The 21,063-nt window shown below is 29.7% G+C and overlaps 1 protein-coding gene across 5 annotated transcripts in view; it reads left to right on the plus strand.

The window, feature by feature from the left end:
* Ziz (dedicator of cytokinesis protein Ziz) overlaps window positions 1-4,676 on the plus strand; it is a 31,834-nt gene extending 27,158 nt beyond the window's left edge. For all 5 annotated transcript variants that reach the window (XM_074131414.1, XM_074131417.1, XM_074131416.1 and 2 more), the window contains exon 38: window positions 94-4,676. In XM_074131414.1, the coding sequence (XP_073987515.1) occupies window positions 94-328 (235 nt within the window). In that variant the 3' untranslated portion in view covers window positions 329-4,676. The remainder of the gene's footprint in view (window positions 1-93) is intronic.
* The last annotated feature ends 16,387 nt before the right edge of the window (window positions 4,677-21,063 follow it).

Here is a 21,063-nt window from a genome sequence, read left to right on the forward strand (position 1 = left end):
ACGTGGAAAAAAAATATTTTTTGAATTGTTATTGCTTATTTTCCTAATAAAATAATAAAAAAGACTAATTTGAATTATTTCTTTATTTTTTAGAGAGTTCATCAGAGTATGCTACGCTGCACTTCAACTAAATAGCCGACTTGTTCGATCTGATCAAACTGAATATCAAGCAGCTCTTAGGCAAAACTTGCACAAACTAGCCCAAGAGTTGTCAATACTATTTTCTGAAACTTTATGGCCTGATTCAGAATTGGGCTCATTCAAGAGGAATTCTCAAGCACTTTTTTCTGCTATCTCTGGTGCTAGTTCCAATTCAAGTTCAGCTTAGACTTGACATTATTTAAATGATTAATTTTCAGGTTTGTTATTGCAGGACTTGAGTGTATTTATGTTTTGTTTTTTTAAGGATGAGTTTTTTTTACTTTAAAAGTAACCTGTAAGTAATTATTTTTAATATATATATTTTTTATTTTCATTTTTTAATCTCATCGGAATATTGAAACATAAAACTAGTCCATCTTATTTTGGAATGAGTTGGCATTAAGAGAAATTTAAATTTATTGTGTTTAAAAAAAAAATCCTTGATTTTAGCATGTTAGTTATATTTATTTATTTATTTTATCTTAATTTATTGATAAACGATTTCGGGATGAAATTTCTCAGAAAAAATACCTTATTAACGTTTAGTAACTACGGAGATTCGATTCTTTTTCTTTTTGAACTTCAAAGGTAGAGTATTATGTTGGGAAAGACAATAGTCAAAGTCAGTAAATAGACTAATAATGCTTTCTGTTCATTCCGCTTATTTTATTACTACAATTTCATATCTAAACCATCTACTTTAAATTTAACAAGGATTGTCCAGGAGCTAGAGGATTTTACCATAAGTTCCAAACAGCCAGTTGGAATAGATAATTTATTATTTTATATAAAAAAAAAAATTATGTCGTTAGCACAATAACTCATGCTTTCAGGCCTGAGATGAACAAAGTTAATCAGCAGTTGTCCTTCTCTATAGTATATCAACCGTATATCACATTTACTCCATTGTATTCCCTCTTAGAAGTTGCCTTAATCCTGTTTAATTCCTTGTATAATTTCGGAAATAAAAGCAGTAGTTAGGCATGTACTGAAAATTTTTTGTTTTGTTCTTCTAAAAAAGAATATAAAAATGTTCATAATAATATATTTCTTTTTGATACTAATTTTGCTTGCATACTTCTTGTACTGCAAGAAATTTCTGTAAGAATCTAGTTTTTTTATAAGTTGTACAGCTTTGAAATAAGAAATTTGAAGATATATAAAACTTGAAATAACTAATTCCTTGAAATGCAGTATAGAAAGGTATGTGTACTTACTTATCCAGTCTATTAATTAAATGTATTAAATAGACTTGGCATGATAGATCTTACGGGTCGAAATGAGAAAAAAATGATCGTATGGTGGCACAGAACAGTGTGCGCGTGTTTTGCTCATTTTAATTTGATTTAATGTTTAATCTAAAAATTTAGAAAAATACAATTTTACAAGGGGAAGCAATCTAAATCGCACCCTCTCTTCCCCAATCATCTTTCAATTTTCAAAAATTTTTAACTGAAATGATTAGGCTAAAGATCAGCGTACTAAGTTGAATTTATAAATGAATTTATGCTGCGACGTAAGTTGTAAACTGGCTTTTATATAAGACTGAAAAAAATTATGTACATTAAATTCATTTTAAATATATTTTGACAAAAAAAAAGTGCTTAAAAGTAGAAAAAGAAATTAATGGACGTATCGAAACTATCCAAATTGTATGAAATGAGTTACTGTGATTCATTTTGGAAATGTCTGAATTTGTTTTATTTAAACAAATAAAATAAATCTTGATTACTAAAAAGAATAATTTTGAATTTGAAAAACATGCATTTAATGTTAATAACTAACTAAGTCAATTAGGATTACCTGAATGAAGTTATGTTTTTAATGGTGTTTGAAATGGCCATTTATTTCAAATAAAAACATATCAGAAATGAAAATTGAAAATTTTGTTTTATAACTTAATTTGCAGTAAAATATTTTACTGTGGCCATTTGGTGCTGTCAAGAAATACACTGATAATAACATTGTGATTACATCGTGGTTTTGTCAACTAAGAAACCACGTAAATGACGTAAGGATAAAAGGATATTTTTTTTTTTTTTTTGTTACTTTAATTGTCACTTCTAATTTGGTTTGAAGCTTTATTTAAGAGTTACAACACTTAATTATTATACCTAATCTTCTTGCATTTCTTATGTTTTATTTCATCTGTAGGTTTAAAGTATTGCTAGTTCTGTAACAAAAAGCAAATGAAAAGAAGGTTTCTTTATTTATAAAGTAAGAGCTTACTTACTGTGCCAATAATTTGGGCTTCCCTACATTTTTATTCAGTACTTCATAGTTTTTCTTTCTTTTTTTTGTCCAATTTATCCTGCCTTCGAGTTGTACTTTACATCTAATTCGACATAATCTCAAGTTTTCATAATCTTTTAACTACTGATGATACCTTATGAGAAGTATAGCGGTACTTGGTAGAGGCAGAGAGTAAAGAGTCTTTGAGTAGCAGAAATCTCTTTTTAGAGAAGTTACAAAAGTATTTTTTCTCTTTGTTTTATTCTTATTTAGTTAGTTTCTAAATTTCTGTTAGTTCTTAATGAGGAACTTCGAAGATAATTAGAGCATTAATTATATTCTAGCACTTAAAGATTTTCCTCTCTCCGATATTGGCTGCCGCCAACGCATTTATGCTTTGTAATAATATTGATATTAATAGTTTATATTCAGTTTTAAATTTATATCTGAAAAAAATTTATATACGTGTATATTTACGATTGATGGAACAGTTATGAATTTAACTAATGTTTGCGGTATGATTGGACGTAACAAAGATCTGCGCGTTTTTCACTTAGATTCTCTTCTAATTCCATTTCTAGAATAATTACGTTTTGTATAGTTATATATATGTATTCAATTGCAGTCCCTCCTTCCATTTATACAAGCTTCTACTGATAGGTTCCATTCTGGAATTAAGAGAACTCCATCACCAAATTTCTCTTTTCAGTGAAATCCTTAATTTTTAACAAGATATAAATGTGATTTGTGGGGTCTTCGAAATTAACTGCGAATGAAGCAGAAGTCCTTTCTTTAAGCATCCAAAACTATAAGTAATGTTTCTTTACTAATAAAATTGGAAACTGGAACAAAACAAAATAAATGGTATAGTTATCTTTTTATTAAAGGGAAAAACGCATAGCTATTTGTATCAAACTATTACTGTGTTTTAAATTCATAGTATTATTTGTTAAAGATGGAGCAATTTTTTAAAATCTATAATTTTTAGTTAAAAACCTTTGTTTTCATTATAGCATAGGTAAGCGGTAATCAAATTAAAGGTTTATTTTTTTTTAAAGGAGCAACAACTGTTTAAAGAGTTTACAATAAATAGACAAAAATATATTTTAATCTTTGTAGAATTCAGTCACTTAAACAATTCTGAAATAACCTTATACTCTCAATAACCCAACGTTTCTGATCCCCCCCAATTAGTACTTACCTTGCCCTTGGAAGTTAGCAGTACCGTTTTTATTTTATTTATTTTTTGCCATTTTATTTCGAGATTAGAATTTTACCTTAAATTATTAAATTGAATAAGCTTCAACATTAATAAACTTAATTTGAATCTTATCTTTTCTTTAGTTCAAAAATAATTTTAGATTTCTTCTAAACGTGCATGGTTTTTACAGTTATGAGACAGGAAGTAACCATAGAAGTTCCTATTGAAGCTTAGGGAGAATAAGAACGACGTTAAAAATAATTTCTAATAACTAGAATGCTTGGGACTATTTTTTAAGGGCGGAAAGAATATCCCAACCCCTACTCGAGGTTTGTAGAAGAAAGTTGAATAAAGCTAGTTTATGCTTATGGTGATAGTTAAATCCTTATTCAGAACGACCTGTTACCATCATTGGCCTGTTATTACAGAGCAGTAATGGTAAAATGTAGATTCCCTGATGAATCCCTTCAGTCACCAGATGGCAGGAAGAAACTGTTTTGCATTGTTCGGTAACTGTCGACTCTAGTTGTACACTTCTACATGTTTCCCTGACCATACATGTCGAATTAAGTTGTTCAACCAGTGTATATGATATATATTATATACTGAAGGATTATTTATGGTTACATTTACTTCCATTACATCTTTATGTACTTGTAGTTAATTAGACTTCCATTTCCAAGCTTTAATTAATAAATGTTCAAATTCGAAATATGATTAGACTAAAGTAAATATTTAGTCTTAATATTGCCGCTACTAAACTTCATATTTCATAGAATGCATCCATAAAAAATTCTAAACATTTCTTTTGAAAGAATGGTGATTGGATTGATTTAATGACTTGAGTTCCGCTTTGTACTAAAATCTGAGACATATTGTTATTAAAAACAATTAAGTTGTTAACCGACGCAACTTTGAAATCTGTCACAAAATTGAGATCAAAACATTTGATATTTTTTGTTACCCACAATTTGATTTTTAATATTTCATTTAATACTTCGTTACAGGGAATATTCTTATTTGAACTGCATGACTTGTAGAATTAGTATTTTCTTAGTTTTATTATTTTTATTCAGTGTTTTTCTTAAAATAAATAAAATACCACGCCTACGCACAATTAGATGAATAAAATGAATAGTCACATAGTTATTGTATAAATACGAAATAATTAGCAAATTTTTGTTTATTTTTGCTAAAAACTATTTTATTAATTTTCAAGCCGAACGCTTGTTCATATTTTATTAACTTTATTATACACAGCAAGTGATAGTAGTCAAGTTATCGCTTATTTAATAATATTTATAAAATATGCTATGTTATTTTGTACTTTTTTATATATTTTTTTAAAACAAAATATTTAAAAGAAAAACTTGTTCAACCCAGATTTTTATTTATTATTATTATTTTTTGTAGAGAATGTCTTTATATTTTATGTATAAATTACCTTAAATAATTATTTGATTTTGAAATTTTACATTGATAAATTTTAAAAAAGTAGAAAAGTATGTAATATTTGTATATAATACATAATATACCATATATACATAAAAAAAGAAGCTTTTACAGCTACATCGAGTATACATTTTATTCAAATCATTTATTAACATTTCTCACTTACCTATGAACTCATTATTTACGTATAGAATATAATTAAAAATCAATTATTCTTAATTACGCACACATTCTACATGCTATGCAGTTTTGTTTTTTAAACTCAGGGTTTTTTTTTAATCATCGCTGTAATAAACAGTGATTGTGTTTTTGTTTAAATAGTGGGTGAATTTTTTTTGTTACATGTAATATAATGTTAATATTTTGTATGTAAATATTAAATTTGAATAATAAAATAAAAATACTATTTGTTAATTATTCTAGTTTGATTGGTCTAAAAATTCATTTGATTGGTTTTACAGATGGAATGATCCTGATTTTTTTTTTCATGGTATCAGTATTACCCTAACAGCCAAAATTCCGAGCAGGAGTATCAGTTCAACGAATGGGGCTTTTGTTTGAAGCATTTTTCAAAGATCGTTATCGTTATAGAAGGTTCAAACGTATCTCCTAGATTCTTTTAATGCCTTCCTTATCATAATGAACCTTCATTTTACTGAAATAAAATACATTTTCAGTAATCATTCTGACGTTGAAGAAAATCTGTCTTAGTAAATATTAAATTGTTGAAAGAAAAAAATAGATGACAGTTTTGCCCTAGACTTTTGCGGGTCACATGAGGAACGTTACACATGGAACCCCTATTTTAAATTTGCTGTTTGGTTTACTTACACGCGGTGTCTAGCGAACATCATGGAAACCTCTTGTGCACTGAAAAAAACTGTTCGAAAATTAATGGCACGCTAATTCCTTTCGATTGAGACAATTTGGCCAAAAGAAATAGAAGTTCTATTGGCTTTATAATCTGCCCTTGTATAGGTGATTTACAACGACGGTATTATCAATCTTTTGACTGCAGATGTTTCTATTTTAAATTTTTAAGAAAATCAAGTTATATTAGCGCAAACAAATCATTTTAATTTAATTTATTCAAGCTACGCATAATCTACATGAAATCTAAAAAGAGGATGTCATCCTGGGTCTACCGTTCGTTTCTCGTTACAACTCACGACGGGCATCAAGTTACATTAATGAAACTCTCAAACCAAATCTAACCTCAAATACCTTGCACATGTGCTGCAAACTGGCAGTTTTGAAAGACATTGGTAGCTACCATTTATGTACTAAGGGAAGTGTAGGATAGTGCCGCCTGAATTTACCTGTGATCAAACTGCCACATGAACTTCTTTTTCAAACAAACCATCTGAAATGAGATTCTAAATAGTGAAACAATAATAAAAAAATAAAGTGGATAGCGATCAGTGGTTGAATCGCAGTCAAACTGTAATTTTAGATACTGCTCGGTTTTAACTCCTATATTATGAAATACCTAACCAAAATTCCGAGCAGGAGTATCAGTTCAACGAATGGGGCTTTTGTTTGAAGCATTTTTCAAAGATCGTTATCGTTAAAGAAGGTTCAAACGTATCTCCTAGATTCTTTTAATGCCTTCCTTATCATAATGAACCTTCATTTTACTGAAATAAAATACATTTTCAGTAATCATTCTGACGTTGAAGAAAATCTGTCTTAGTAAATATTAAATTGTTGAAAGAAAAAAATAGATGACAGTTTTGCCCTAGACTTTTGCGGGTCACATGAGGAACGTTACACATGGAACCCCTATTTTAAACATTCGTGTCCGCCTTAATTCTCTATTCTCTTGCAAAAGTAAAAAAAAAAAAAGGTAAACAATTATAACCAGCTTTGTATGAACATTAGCTTTTGATTTCATTTCTCGACTTTTTATTTTACTTGAATATTTTATTTTTATTTATTTATTTTTTTGTCACTCGATTCAAGTTTTCATATCCCAGTATTGATTACATATTCTTATTAATAAATAAAATGTGACACTACTTACTGCACTGCTAGTTCCGCACTCCCGTGTACGTAATGCGTTTTAGCATAACAATTTCATAAGGCGCTCTAAAACTAAATAAACGTGGTTAACCACTTTCATTTTATCCGAGACCTCGAATTTTTGGCATACATTTTTACTAATTGAAAAAAAATTATAATCATCTTCAAGGATGTTATTAATTGTCAAAGAAAATTTTTATGGTGAAATGGGATAATTAAATTATTGATAGTCCTCAAGTGTGTAAATTTAATTTATAAATTTTATTATTGCTTTTATAATATTATAATAAAGATAATGATCATGATTTTCTGTTTGTTTATTCTTTTTTTGTCCAAATCTTTTTATTTATTTATTTTCGTTATTTAATGTAATTAACTTGATAATTTGTTAATGTAAATTATTACAATTTTTGCCATACTCGGACAGACGGGACATTCAATGCCAGTTTAAGTGTATTTCTTTTGAATGTAATGTATTCTTCTTTTTTCTTTTTTTTTTGAACTATAAATATTATTGTTTTTATTAGTACTATGATTATACTCTACAAGCTACTTAGTCGGGAAAAATTCCTAAAATATATTTAAAGAGAGGTAGTGGTTGGAAATTCTAAATTTACTAATAGGATTGATTTAAATAATTTATATGATATACAAATGAGGGTAATTTCTATTCTTATGTAAATTCGATAAATAATTTAAGCATCATTTCCCTAAACTGTACAGATAAAAGAAATACCGAAACAAATTACAATCTCAACAAATCTTCAAAATTTATTTATTATATGTTGATGTTTACACATCTTGTCAAGCGTTAACTGGTGAACAACTATTTTACTAATACAGTTTAAAATGTTAAGTATAAGGGTTGATTAAACGCCAAAAGGTACACAAATCAGCAAGCACCCAACATTTCATTAATTCTTCATTAATATTTATGTAATTTTACTGTATTAATTTTCATTAATATTTTTTAGAATTTATTAGATGTCACAGACCCTTATGCTGGCCATTTTCGTCTACAAAATATATGTTCAAGTAGCACTGTAGATTGACTGTAATATCTAGTTATTTATAATAATCAAACTATTAATTACAGGTTAAAAAGAAAAACGTTATAAAAAAAAATTATGAGGCTAAAAAATTCAAAACTTTTTTTTATCAAAAAATTTAATATGTAATATAAAGTAAATAAGATATGCATATTTTTAGGACAGCTAATTATTCCAGTATTTTACTAAACCCTTATACAACTGTCCTACCGGACAGTTTTAATAAGTAAAATTAGGGAGACTAATTTAAATTACAATTGAGAAATGAATAATTGTTGTTGAATAATCTACTTGTTATTAACTGTGTGATATTTGTGCTCACGAATATTTCGGTAAGACGAATTCAAGACAGTAGCCTACTCTAACTTTGTCTTTTTCTACTTTAACATGCATGTACGTATGTGTGATTTATCATAATTATAACAAAAAAATATTATAAATGAAGTGGCCAGCATAAGGGTCTGTGACATCTAATAAATTCTAAAAAATATTAATGAAAATTAATACAGTAAAATTACATAAATATTAATGAAGAATTAATGAAATGTTGGGTGCTTGCTGATTTGTGTACCTTTTGGCGTTTAATCAACCCTTATACTTAACATTTTAAACTGTAAGTTTTTGTTAAGGAGATTTTTGTACCTTTTGGATAGATTTTCCTTTTTGCCTATTTTACAAAGTTACATATCTGCTTTACAGATTTTTTTAAAATTTGGAATATGCTATTCTATCATTATAACCTGATAAGGTGTTAACTACCACTGGAGAGATCTTTTTAAAAAATGATTGTAGTTGCGGCTCCCAAACCATCCTCAATAACAATTTTTTTGAGAAAGCGTTTTGAATAACATAGGAAGGTATTTGTACGTAAAATGCAAATTTAAACTGCGATTTCAGTACTTCCTTTTAAGAGGAGTAAGAAAAATAAACTAGGATTGCAGTACTTCTCCCTAAAAGGCAAAGAGGCAAAGATTTTTTAATCGAACAATTCATTGATTTAAATCGGTTCACTCATTGATAATTTAAACGATTGCAGTACTTCCTCTTAGTAGGAGCAAGAGAATCAGCAACGTAGAGGAGCTTTAACCACTTATTCGAGCTGAATTTTATCAAAATCGGACTAAGCGTTATAGAAATATTGGTAATAATAGTTTTAGAAAGGGCCTTATTTGGGTGGGGCGAACTCCCCTCCTTATGAGGCATAGCGTCGAGACTTTTAAAGTACAAATCTGTATAAAATTTCGATTCGAATGACACTTCATTCATAAAAATCGGTTCACGTGTCGATAATTTGAAACGATTGCTATACTTCCCCTTAACAAGTGTAAGAGCTGATCGCCGCTTTAATGTTACGTAGGGGAGCCCTAACCCTATCATCCTACCAAATTTTATCAAAATCGGGCCAAGATTTACAGAGTAATTAGTAATAATAATTTTGGAGGGGGCCTTACATAAAGGGGGCTAACTCCTCTCCCATTCGATGTACAGCGTCGGGACCCACAAAAGGCACATCTACATAAAATATTGAATCGAATGACACCTCATTCATGAAAATCGGTTCACGCGTTTAGGCGCTACGTTGTTTACAAAAAAGGTAACAACAAGAACAAGAACAAGAAGAAGAAGAACAAGAACAAGAACATTTTTTGAAAAAGCGGTTTTTGCTCATTTTCGGCAACTTTTTTCTCGAAACCTATTAGATCTGGGTGGTTGCAAAAAAATTACAGTTATGAAGGAGGGTTTGGAGTAAGATTTAAAGAAAATTTGGGAATTTTATCTTTTATAGAAAAAGAGAAAAAAATTGTCAAAGTTGGGTGTTTTTCAACGTTACGCTTTTTCGTGCAGTTTTTGATGGTCAACCCTTATACAACTGTCCTACCGGACAGTTTTAATAAACAGATTCAAAGCAAAAAAATGCATAAATTAGATTAAAAATACAATCAAATATTCCTTGGACTTATTGTTCTACACTCTGCTCAATGCGGTTGTACCTTCTTACCTTTTTAACATTTCTACAAATCTGAAGATTCAAAGCGACTGACTAATATTGACTTAAACAACTTCCTCTACCATAACTTGAAATAAATTCTGTATATTTTAATTACTACTTACATTGAAGAAATGTAATACCATATCAACATTAAGAATTGTTATGTAATCAATTATTTTCAGAACGGTACCAACATGATTTATATATTTTTTTTTTAATTTGTCATTTTTATTATTAAGAGATCATTTTAAATGTTTTACAACTATTTATATTTTAAGGTTTAGGTATTCAATTTTCCCAACCGAAATTAATTTCAAGGACATTTAAATAAATTTATTCGATTCTATTTTATTTTAAACGAATCCACAGAAAGATATTTTATTTTTATCGTTATTACGATAAAAAGAGGTAAAAACGGTAGTTATTAAAGGTATTTAATCACTGCCCGAATAATGGCTGATAGTACAGCTTAATTTACAATTATATTCATTTTACAATAAGAAATTATTAATTATTATTATTTTATTTATTTATTTTTTATGATTTAAGGCGGGTATGAGCTAGCGCTCGGGGACCGCCCCTAAAAAAAAAAAAAAAAAAAAAAAAAAAAAAAAAAAAAAAAAAAAAAAAAAAAAAAAAAAAAAAAAAAAAAAAAAAAAAAAAAAAAGATCTCTTAACATTATAAATACATCAATTATAACATTAACTCTTAAATTATAAACAGCAATTAGGAGTTTTATATTTTTTTTTTTTTTTATGATTTAAGGCGCGCCAACATCTGAGGTTATTGGCGCCCGGAGCTTTTTTCGGTGCATAGATTTTTTCTCTCGTTACAGACAACTCCGTCCATCAAAGGGCAATGAGCTGTAAGAAGCTCCTAGGAAAAGAAAATCTAAGGGCCTGCAGCTGGATCCACGTGGGAATCCAATACACTAACGCATAGCTTATCCCTTCCTTATATTATTATTATTATAGAATAAGGTACAAGAAATTGTAGATACCATCGGTATTCCAATAATTAATAATGAATATCTAGGTTTCGTGTCTGTTCTAAAGTTAATTTTGTTGTTTTGTTTCACTATGTAGCACATTTCTAAAAAATTTCGTTTATACTGGTTTTTTCCCCTATCGAGTACTGTCACATTCTGGAAGTCAAATTTTTAGTCACGTCGAATTTAGCCAATTGCTACAATTTTATCATTAAAAAATAAAAACATATCCAACTTCTATACATAATTATTGCTGTGTTTTTTAAATTTGCTTCTAATCATTTGGTACGTTTGTTATTTAGTTCATAAGTGTTTTTGGTTTTTCCTGTTTGTTTTATATCAAAAGAAATTTCCCAATATCTATTTTATTTACTCTTTTGCCAAAATTGAACATTAGCCTATTGTATCTGTCTCATTGTCAGTACCAAAATTCCGTGTAAGTCCCGCTATATCTGTACATATATACCTGTTCTCCAGTTCTGGCTCTTAGTTTTTGTAACTCAACCAACCCGCACAGCCAAGTAAGTTTCAATAATTATAAAAAAATTATTGTATTTTATTTTATTTATTTTTATATTACTGATTTTTCTATGTTATTGCTTCTCTAAATTGTTTGTATTTTAGTATTTGTAATATCCAGGCCCTGAAGAAGACAATATATTTGTCGAAACGTTGGCAGAAAGACGAGTTATTGTTTTTATTGACCGATTCCTCGCCAATCTTGAATCCTTAGTTTAATAATTGATAATAATTTATTCTTTATTTTGAAATCAAAAATTAACGATAGTATTTATTCAATTATTATTATTAATCTATTAGGCTGTGCGAAAATCTATTTAATTTAATAACTTTATAAATGTTATATATAGAATACAGGGAAATGGCATTAATTGAAACATAACGTAAATTATTATTTTAAAAAATAATTTCTTTTTTATATTCGATTTAAATGTTTAAATGAACCTATTTTTTTTTTCTTTTCTTGACTGACTTAATCTGTCTCTGGTCTTCAGGATTCCTAAATGATCTTCATTAACTCTCCCATTGTCTGATTCGTATCTTCAGCTTAATTACAGTTTCTCTTCAACATTGTGCTATTGTTAGTACCGTCATTCTTTGGACTAATGAGACAAGCATGCATTTATCGCCTATTTCTACCTTCTTGCTATAATCTCCCTTGTATCATCTCTCCAACTGGAGGGTGTAAGGTTTGAAAAGTTTATAAAACGTTGAAGTTCATTATTTTTCTGGTTTTATTAAACGATGAGATGAATGTCTAATCACGATTTCATGTGAAATATGAATAGTTTCCCATAGGTTTTTTTCTTTCTATGAGCAGCAGCATTACAGCTATTACTTACTACTTACATATCACCTTCTGTCCAGTAACGAATGCAATGCTTACGAGCAAAAAACATTTCTACAGGATTTAAATTGGTAAATTCGTACATCTAACCATGCATTTGTACAATAATGGCAATAAAAGGCTTATTATATTATTATTATTATTATTATTATTATTATTATTAAGTTTATTTTCTTGCCTAAAGTCCTTTCTTAAAATCTGAAACAGAGAAACATTTTTTCATGTTTTTTGGAAGTTTATTGGATTGATGCATTTAATAATAATGAATTGTTAAATAACGTCGAGATTATAGGGACCACACTAGCCGAGCGGTTTAGAAGCGAAGTTATTCTGTGGTATTGGCTTAGGCCTCGGACTTTCTTTAATAGTTAATATGAGAAATGTACAGAAAAGTACATTTGCTAATCGCTTTCATCCTCAACTCATAATTTGGTAGTTGGACAAAGAGACCCGCGACAAAGTAGGCATTACTTTCTTTTTTTTTTTATTTACATTACGTCGAATTGTAACCGCCTCATAAAAAGATGTTATTTGGTACCAACTGAGTATTCAATTATTTTGAGTATTCTGCATTTATTGAATGCAATTGCTCATCAAAGAAATCAAGTTGCTAGTCCCTATTTCTCCTTGAGGTTTCAAATAATCTAAATGGACTACGAGGAACGTTTAAGTGTTTTTACCTTGGTGGGAAATTGCTAAAAACATTTTCGATCGGAATTAATGGAGCTCAAAACATGTTTCTCCATGGAAACTCAATTTGGAAAATTTGACACGATAGCAAAATTTTCAGTTGTAGGGGAAAACAAAAGTAGAAAAAAAGGGGCTGTATGTAAGCATACATGGGAATCCACTGAACGTTTAGATAGTTGTGCATTGTTCTGAGAGGAGTTTACTGTGAACAATAAAGTTTAATTAGTTGCGCTCAATTTGTGGGTTAGTTTTAATAATTGGCTAACTAGAGGTATTAGACGAAACGTTTTAGGGCCCCAAATATTTAACAATATTCAAATTGTATAAAAAATATAGATAGAAAGATATTTATAACTAATATTTATTATTTTTTTTTTTTTGTATTTGTTGAGGTCTCTCTCCAACGGTATACCATATATGGGTAAACCAGTTGTAAATTTATATAAATATAATATAATATAAATTTATAACTAATAACCAATTTGATAAAATATTCCAATTTGTATTTTACTCTCGACTTCAAGAAATAAGATGGTTGAAAAAATCAGTCTGAAAGTTTTTCAGACAATGCTATAAATAAATTAAAAAAAAAAAAAAAAAAAATTGAACCTTTTTTGTCGCCTACCCATTCTGCAATGTTGACATTAGAATGTAATTACTTTATTTGAAGTTATTTTTATTAATAGGTGGATAAAATAAATATTTAATAAATTAGTGTAGATTAATGTTCAAGTATTTTGTTTATTTATTTTATATCATTTGTATTCAACAATTTTTAATTATTAATTTCATGATACTCCTATTCAGCGAATGTTATTTGTTTTTTAATGTTGAAATATTTTTGATAATTCAATATTTTGGCTGATTGGCTTCCAATTGAGAAGTAAACATTGCAATCATTAATTTCATCTTCTTCTAAGGTATTGATAGTAAGAAAAAAAATTTTCTCTTTGTGTTAAAATTTTTAAAATGAATATAGCGACAGATTTAGCATTAATTAAGTGACACTCACTTAACAAACACTATACTTAAAATCATATTCCGAGATTTCATAAAGTTTTACGAATAAAAGTTTCAAATTGATACACACTTAATTGAATCAAATTCAATGAGATTCTAATTCATTTTTGGATTTGTTTCAAAAAAATATGCCAGTACACTAACTTAAAGGAATTAAGAACACATCGTATACATTTTTGTGGACGGTGAATGGTTGGCAGTTGTATTTATAGGTATATGTTTCCCTTTGACACTGTTTGACACACTGGACTACTTTACTAACTTAGCAAAACAAATGCACCAAACCATATTCCACACTTCATAGAATCTTTTATTACAGACGCGGGCAGCGGGAAGCACAGCCTGGAATAGCAATTGGTCTGCAACATTAAATTGTATTTAAGGTTTGCATGCTCAGTCTTAGACACAGATTTTATTAATAAAGTAAAGTAATCGCTAATTGTTTTACAATCGTCCAACTACCGATTAGGAATTTGATTTATAAGTTAATAAAGAAAAATTATTATCATCGGTAAAGTATTGAATTCTTTTGTTTCTCTACTCCTTAACAAAAACTTACAGTTTTAAAAGTTAAGTATAAGGGTTGATTAAACGCCAAAAGGTACACAAATCAGCAGTTCCCAACATTTCATTAATACTTCATTGATATAATTTAAGTAATTTTACTGCATTAACTTTTCCTTCACATTTTTTAGAATTTATTAGATGTCCCAGACCCTTATGCTGGCCATTTTCGTCTACAAAATATTTACTCAAGTAGCACACCATTTAACTTAGATTGACTGTAATATCTATTTATCTATAATAATCAAACTATTAATCACAGGTGAAAAAGAAAACGTTATAAAAAATATAAAAAAAATAAGAGGCTAAAAAATTCATAAACTTTTTTTACATCAATGATTTTATGCATTTATTTTTATTTTTAAATAAAAATCATTGGTTTAAGTTCATTCTTTGATTAAAGTAATTGTTATTTTATGTTGTAGTCAAACGTTTGTAATAATAAGTAATAAATAATCTGGCTTTATCGCAAATAATATAGTTTTCTTCAATTACATTCTCAATCTAGGTGTTCTTCCCACAATGTTATATATATGTAATATAAAATAAAGAAAATAAAGATATGCATATTTTTAGGACAGCTAATTATTCCAGTATTTTACCATAAGTAAAATTAGGGGGACTAAATTAAATTACAATTGAGAAATGAGTAAATATTGTTGAATAATCTACTTGTTATTAAATGTATGTTATTTGTGCTCACGAATATTTCGGTAAGACGAATTTAAGACTGAAATATTGTTTTGAATCCTCCGTGATTGAAATTTAAAAAGTGGCCGACTCTAACTTTGTTTTTTTCTACTTTAACATGCATGTATATGTGACTACTCAGAATAATTCATCACTCATTTTATCATAATTATAATAAAAAAATATTATGAATGAACTGGCCAGCATAAGGGTCTGTGACATCTAATAAATTCTAAAAAATGTGAAGGAAAAGTTAATGCAGTAAAATTACTTAAATTATATCAATGAAGTATTAATGAAATGTTGGGAACTGCTGATTTGTGTACCTTTTGGCGTTTAATCAACCCTTATACTTAACTTTTAAAACTGTAAGTTTTTGTTAAGGAGATTTTTGTACCTTTTGGATAGATTTTCCTTTTTGTCTATTTGCAAAGTTACGTCTGCTTTACAGATTTTTTAAAATTTGGAATAAGCTATTCTATCATTATAACCTGATAAGGTGTTAAATCGGAACCGTAACTACCACTGGAGAGATCTTTTTAAAGAATGATTATAGTTGCGGTCCCCAAACCATCCTCAATAACCATTTTTTTGAGAAAGCGTTTTGAATAAAATAGGAAGGTATTTGTACGTAAATAGCAAAATTAAACTGCGATTTCAGTACTTCCTTTTAAGAGGAGCAAGAAAAATAAACTGCGATTACAGTACTTCTCCCTAAAAGGCAAAGATTTTGAATCGAACGACAATTCATTGATGTAAATCGGTTTACTCATTGATAATTTTAACGATTGCAGTACTTCCTCTTAGTAGGTGTAAGAGCATGATGGCACTTCACAGCCACGTAGAGGAGCTTTAACCACTTATTTGAGCTAAATTTTATCAAAATCGGACTAAGCTTTGTAGAAATATTGGTAATAATAGTTTTAGAAAGGGCCTTATTTGGGTGGGGCGAACTCCCCTCCTTATGAGGCATAGCGTCGAGACTTTTAAAGTACAAATCTGTACAAAATTTCGATTCGAATGACACTTCATTCATGAAAATCGGTTCACGTGTCGATAATTTGAAACGATTGCTATACTTCCCCTTAACAAGTGTAAGAGCAGATCGTCGCTTTATTGTTAGGTAGGGGAGCCCTAACCCTATCATCCTACCAAATTTTATCAAAATCGGGCCAAGATTTACAGAGTAATTAGTAATAATAATTTTGGAGGGGGCCTTACATAAAGGGGGCTAACTCCTCTCCCATTCCATGTATAGGAACGAGACCCCCAAAAGGCACATCTACATAAAATTCCGAATCGAATGACACCTCATTCATGAAAATCGGTTCACGCGTTTAGGCGCTACGTTGTTTACAAAAAAGGTAACAAGAACAAGAACAACAACAACAACAACAACAAGAACAAGAACAAGAACATTTTTTGAAAAAGCCGTTTTTGCTCATTTTCGGCAACTTTTTTCTCGAAACCTATTAGATCTGGGTGGTTGCAAAAAAATTACAGTTATAAAGGAGGATTTGCCCTATATTATAAAGAAAATTTGGGAATTTTATCTTTTATAGAAAAATAGAAAAAAATTGTCAAAGTTGGGTGTTTTTCAACGTTACACTTTTTCGTGCAGTTTTTGATGGTCAACCCTTATACAACTGTCCTACCGGACAGTTTTAATGAGTTTTCAAGAAAGCTGCGCCCTCATCCTGATTGGTAGATTGGGTGAAATCCCGATTAAAAAGGCATTATAATTTTTTTTTTATTCTGTGTAATCTAGAGAACAGTGAAAAAAAATCAAAAACTTTTCTAAAAGTTATTTTTGGGGTAAATTCAACCTTACAAATAAGACCCCAAACAAAACATTAACTAACCATCATGACAATAATGCTCCATAAAAGAAAAAGAAAAAAATCGCAAAATGGAGAAAAAATACAATAGTTAAATAAACAGCAAGTCTCGATATTTTTCGACTGGATCTTTGAAACCTTTCTCAAAAATACCCAGCTGGATAATGAGTTTTTAAATAATAGTAAAATTTAAATTTAATCCCGACACAATTTGCAAGAAGAATGATTCTAAACAGGAGAATTCAGTAATAAAAAAAGCTTTTTGCCTCAAATCTACTAACTACATGAATGTGTGGTTGTAAGATCGCTACACTAAGCGAAATATACAAATAAACAAGTTGTAGCGGAATAGATATCGACCTAGAGACACGGATAGTATCGTACATCACGCAACTAGGTTGTAGAAAGGTCCAAGGTTGAACTTTGGATGTTCAGTTTTATAATAATTTTCATTGATCTTTACTGACTACTTAGTACTTAAAATATAATTTTTCGTAGAAATCAGTACAACTTCGTTTTTTTTTTATTATTATTATCACAGATTATGGATAAAATGGACCAAAACTTCTTACAGCCATGTTCTCTAAAGTTTGCATTATACCAAGGACGAAAAAGGATTTCTAAATAGTATTGAGATTAAGAAAGTGATTTTGAAATTGAATTTTCTCAATCAACAGAGGTTAAGATTTAAAATTTTTTAGCAATTTTAAAAAAAATCCAAAAATTTATAAACCCTTTGTATTAAAATTATAACCATTACTTTCATTAAAGTTTTTTCCAACGAACATTATGCAGTTTTTAAAACCTTTCATTACATTGAAATATAAAAAACTAAGTGACCCCATCCTTACCCTTCTCCCCTACTGTGCTTAAAAATAATATTTATAGAGAGGTAATAAAACTGCATGCAATAAATCTACATTGTGTGATGTACAAATGAAGTTTACAGAAATGTTAGGAACTCTTTTGGGGAAAATCTTCGAGAAAAGTGGAAAATTAATTCAGTCACCTTCATATTTCATATTTCAGTCACTTCATAAAGTACTTCCGTTTCACCGAATTTGACCAAAACCATATTGTGATGTGTTCAATTGGCAACTAAGCGAAATATTTAAATCTAATTTCTTTCGATGAGATAGTCAGTCACACACAATGAAGGACAGCAACAAGAGGTGGAGAAACCCAATGATACATACCGTCTGTACAATGCCAGAGGCTACTAGACTTCCAGATAGACTACAGACTGACTTAGATTGTGAAAGGACATGGAAAAAACTTACTTACAAACAATAGACAACCCCTATAAAATACATCCTTACAAACTTGGGACCATCTAATTGAGGTCTGTTCACTACTGATGAATCACAGAAGGAACTCAATGCAACACATACTGACTAACCGGCATGATTGGCCATCTAATTGAAATGTATATTTTTATTAGTAACTTTTTTTGCTTGAATATAAACAAACTATTATTGCAATAAACTTTCTTTCTTGAGAGCGAACCAGGCGGTGTGCAGATCGTATCTTCTTCACAGGATCAACAAAAGTCCTCTCCTCTTTGCGTAGATTGCAATGAGGGTGAGGATTTCAAACATATAATAATGATATGTCCACGTTATGTGGTAGGAAGGAAACGAATGTTTGACGGCATATACAGGTATTTAGATGCACCATTTCGCTACGAAGACATTATATTCTCCACCAACATTTATGTGCTTAAGTCGATAGCAGAGCTAGCAATGAAATATGAATGTATTTAAAAGCTATAGCCGAATTAGAATGAATGCAAGAAAATGATTACAGAAGGATTACGTGATTTTAATTTCGGTTAAGCTATAAGGATGGCAGGAGCACAGAGTACTGATCCATCCATTAGCTGTAGTTTAGGTAAATAGTTGTATATAGTAGAGGGATGAATGTGTGAAGCGAATGTATTTATAAGTAAGAATGGAGAGTGAGTGATATTCTAGTGATAAGCACCTAGACGATGATGGCTGTATGGCGAAAGCCACTGCAAAAAAAAAGGCAAAAAAAAGCTTTCTTTCATCGGGGTTGCACGTGAAAAAATGAACACTCATACCACCACTCTATCTCACTCAGGGAACCTGAAAACAGAGATTCCGGCGGAAATTCGAAATCGCCACTCTGGATGATTACAATATTATTTACTATTTAGAGAGAGAGACAGTAAAACTCACAAACTTTCATACGAATAAGAGTTATTAACGACGGAAATGGTATAAGTATATTCCAAGTCGATAATAGGAAAAATATTCATAACTAGACCATGCTAGTAGTACTAGAAGTAAATTAAAATTATCGATCCATTATAACCGATAGAGAACTGTATTTTAAACATTGCTAGTAACATGCAACAATTAATATGAACGTCACTTATACTGCATTCCTAAATGCGCAACATGAATACCCACAAAAAGGAAGAATACGACGTGAAATTCTTTCACTTGCTGCAGTTAATTCAACTTGAATTTCTAAAGCGAAACTTTTGTTTTAACGTTGCTCGCAACATAATGACCTGATACAAAGGCTGTGCTATCCCGAGGTTACCTTTTTACCAACCTAAGAAAACCTATTACCAACTAAGAATATAATCTAAATAATTAATTTAAATTAATTATCCTCTTTTTATAAATAATTTCTTTATTCATTAACATTATAATAGGACACCTCTTCTACCGCCTTGGCCTTCTTGTACTTCTTCCTCCATCTTTCTCTGTCCTCTACGAAAGTTCTCCCCGCACAATTACTCTTTTCTTGCACGCCTCCTTTACCCCTCCACTTGTGCTTTCTGTAAGAATGCAACCGTAAAACGTGCCCGAAACCAGTGTAGCCTATTCTCTTCTATTACATGCCTATTCTGCTGGCTGTACATGCAAGCTGGTTTTTATTGTGGCTTTACGAATCCTGTCACCACTGGTAAATAGGAAAATAGAGGGATGAATTTCATTATTAATTAAAAAAAAACTATGTCATCTAGTTTTAACTTGAACTTTTGTGTACTCCTGTCTATCATTTTGAATTAAATTATTGAAAATGTAACTCACTTCACATTTCTTCATATTTAGTTATTTAGTCGGTTAATTGCTAATAATAATCGGCTAAAGATTTTTAATCAGATGTTTCCGCAACAACTTAATGCAATGTTAAGTTTACAAAAAATAATTAAGTTTTATTTTCATTTAATCTACTTTAAGATCGAGATGTGCAATTCATCAGAATATTGATACAAACTCAGCTATAGCAAATACTATGTATTTAAACTAATCTGTTATGGCAAGGAAGGCAATCCCGCAATACTAAGCTGTATTGTCGAGATGCTGGTTTTCATATACAGTCTTGGTGCATATTTGTAGTTAAAGCATTAATTATGAGAATTTTAAGTTCCGTAATCTATAATTTTTGATTCACGTTTCTGTCCACTAAATCTGATTGTAGTGGACGTTAATTCCGTTTATGGGTATATTTTACATGTTAAATTCACTTAGCCAACCTAAGAATGGCTTGACAAATTTTTTTTCCACTTCATTAGCTATATTTACAACTACAACAAATGTTGCATCAAATAAATTTGATCATACTGGTTAAGTTCACATGAGAGTCGTGGTAAGAGTAATCACCCATTGGTGAAACTCATTCTCAATGGATTGCACTCATATCAGTAGGTCTCTAGCCCAATTCCGATTTAAGCAACGAGGAGGATTGTCTGGAAGGTGAGGAGAGGAGAGCTGTTTTACAAGAGAATTAGGATGTAGAGCTCCTAGGCTGTGAAAGTTGCTGTAGCGAAACTTTATTACA

Source organism: Rhodnius prolixus, unplaced genomic scaffold (assembly GCF_049639745.1).
Source record: "Rhodnius prolixus isolate KJV_2025 unplaced genomic scaffold, Rpr scaffold_4, whole genome shotgun sequence".
Taxonomy (NCBI): Eukaryota; Metazoa; Arthropoda; class Insecta; order Hemiptera; family Reduviidae; genus Rhodnius; species Rhodnius prolixus.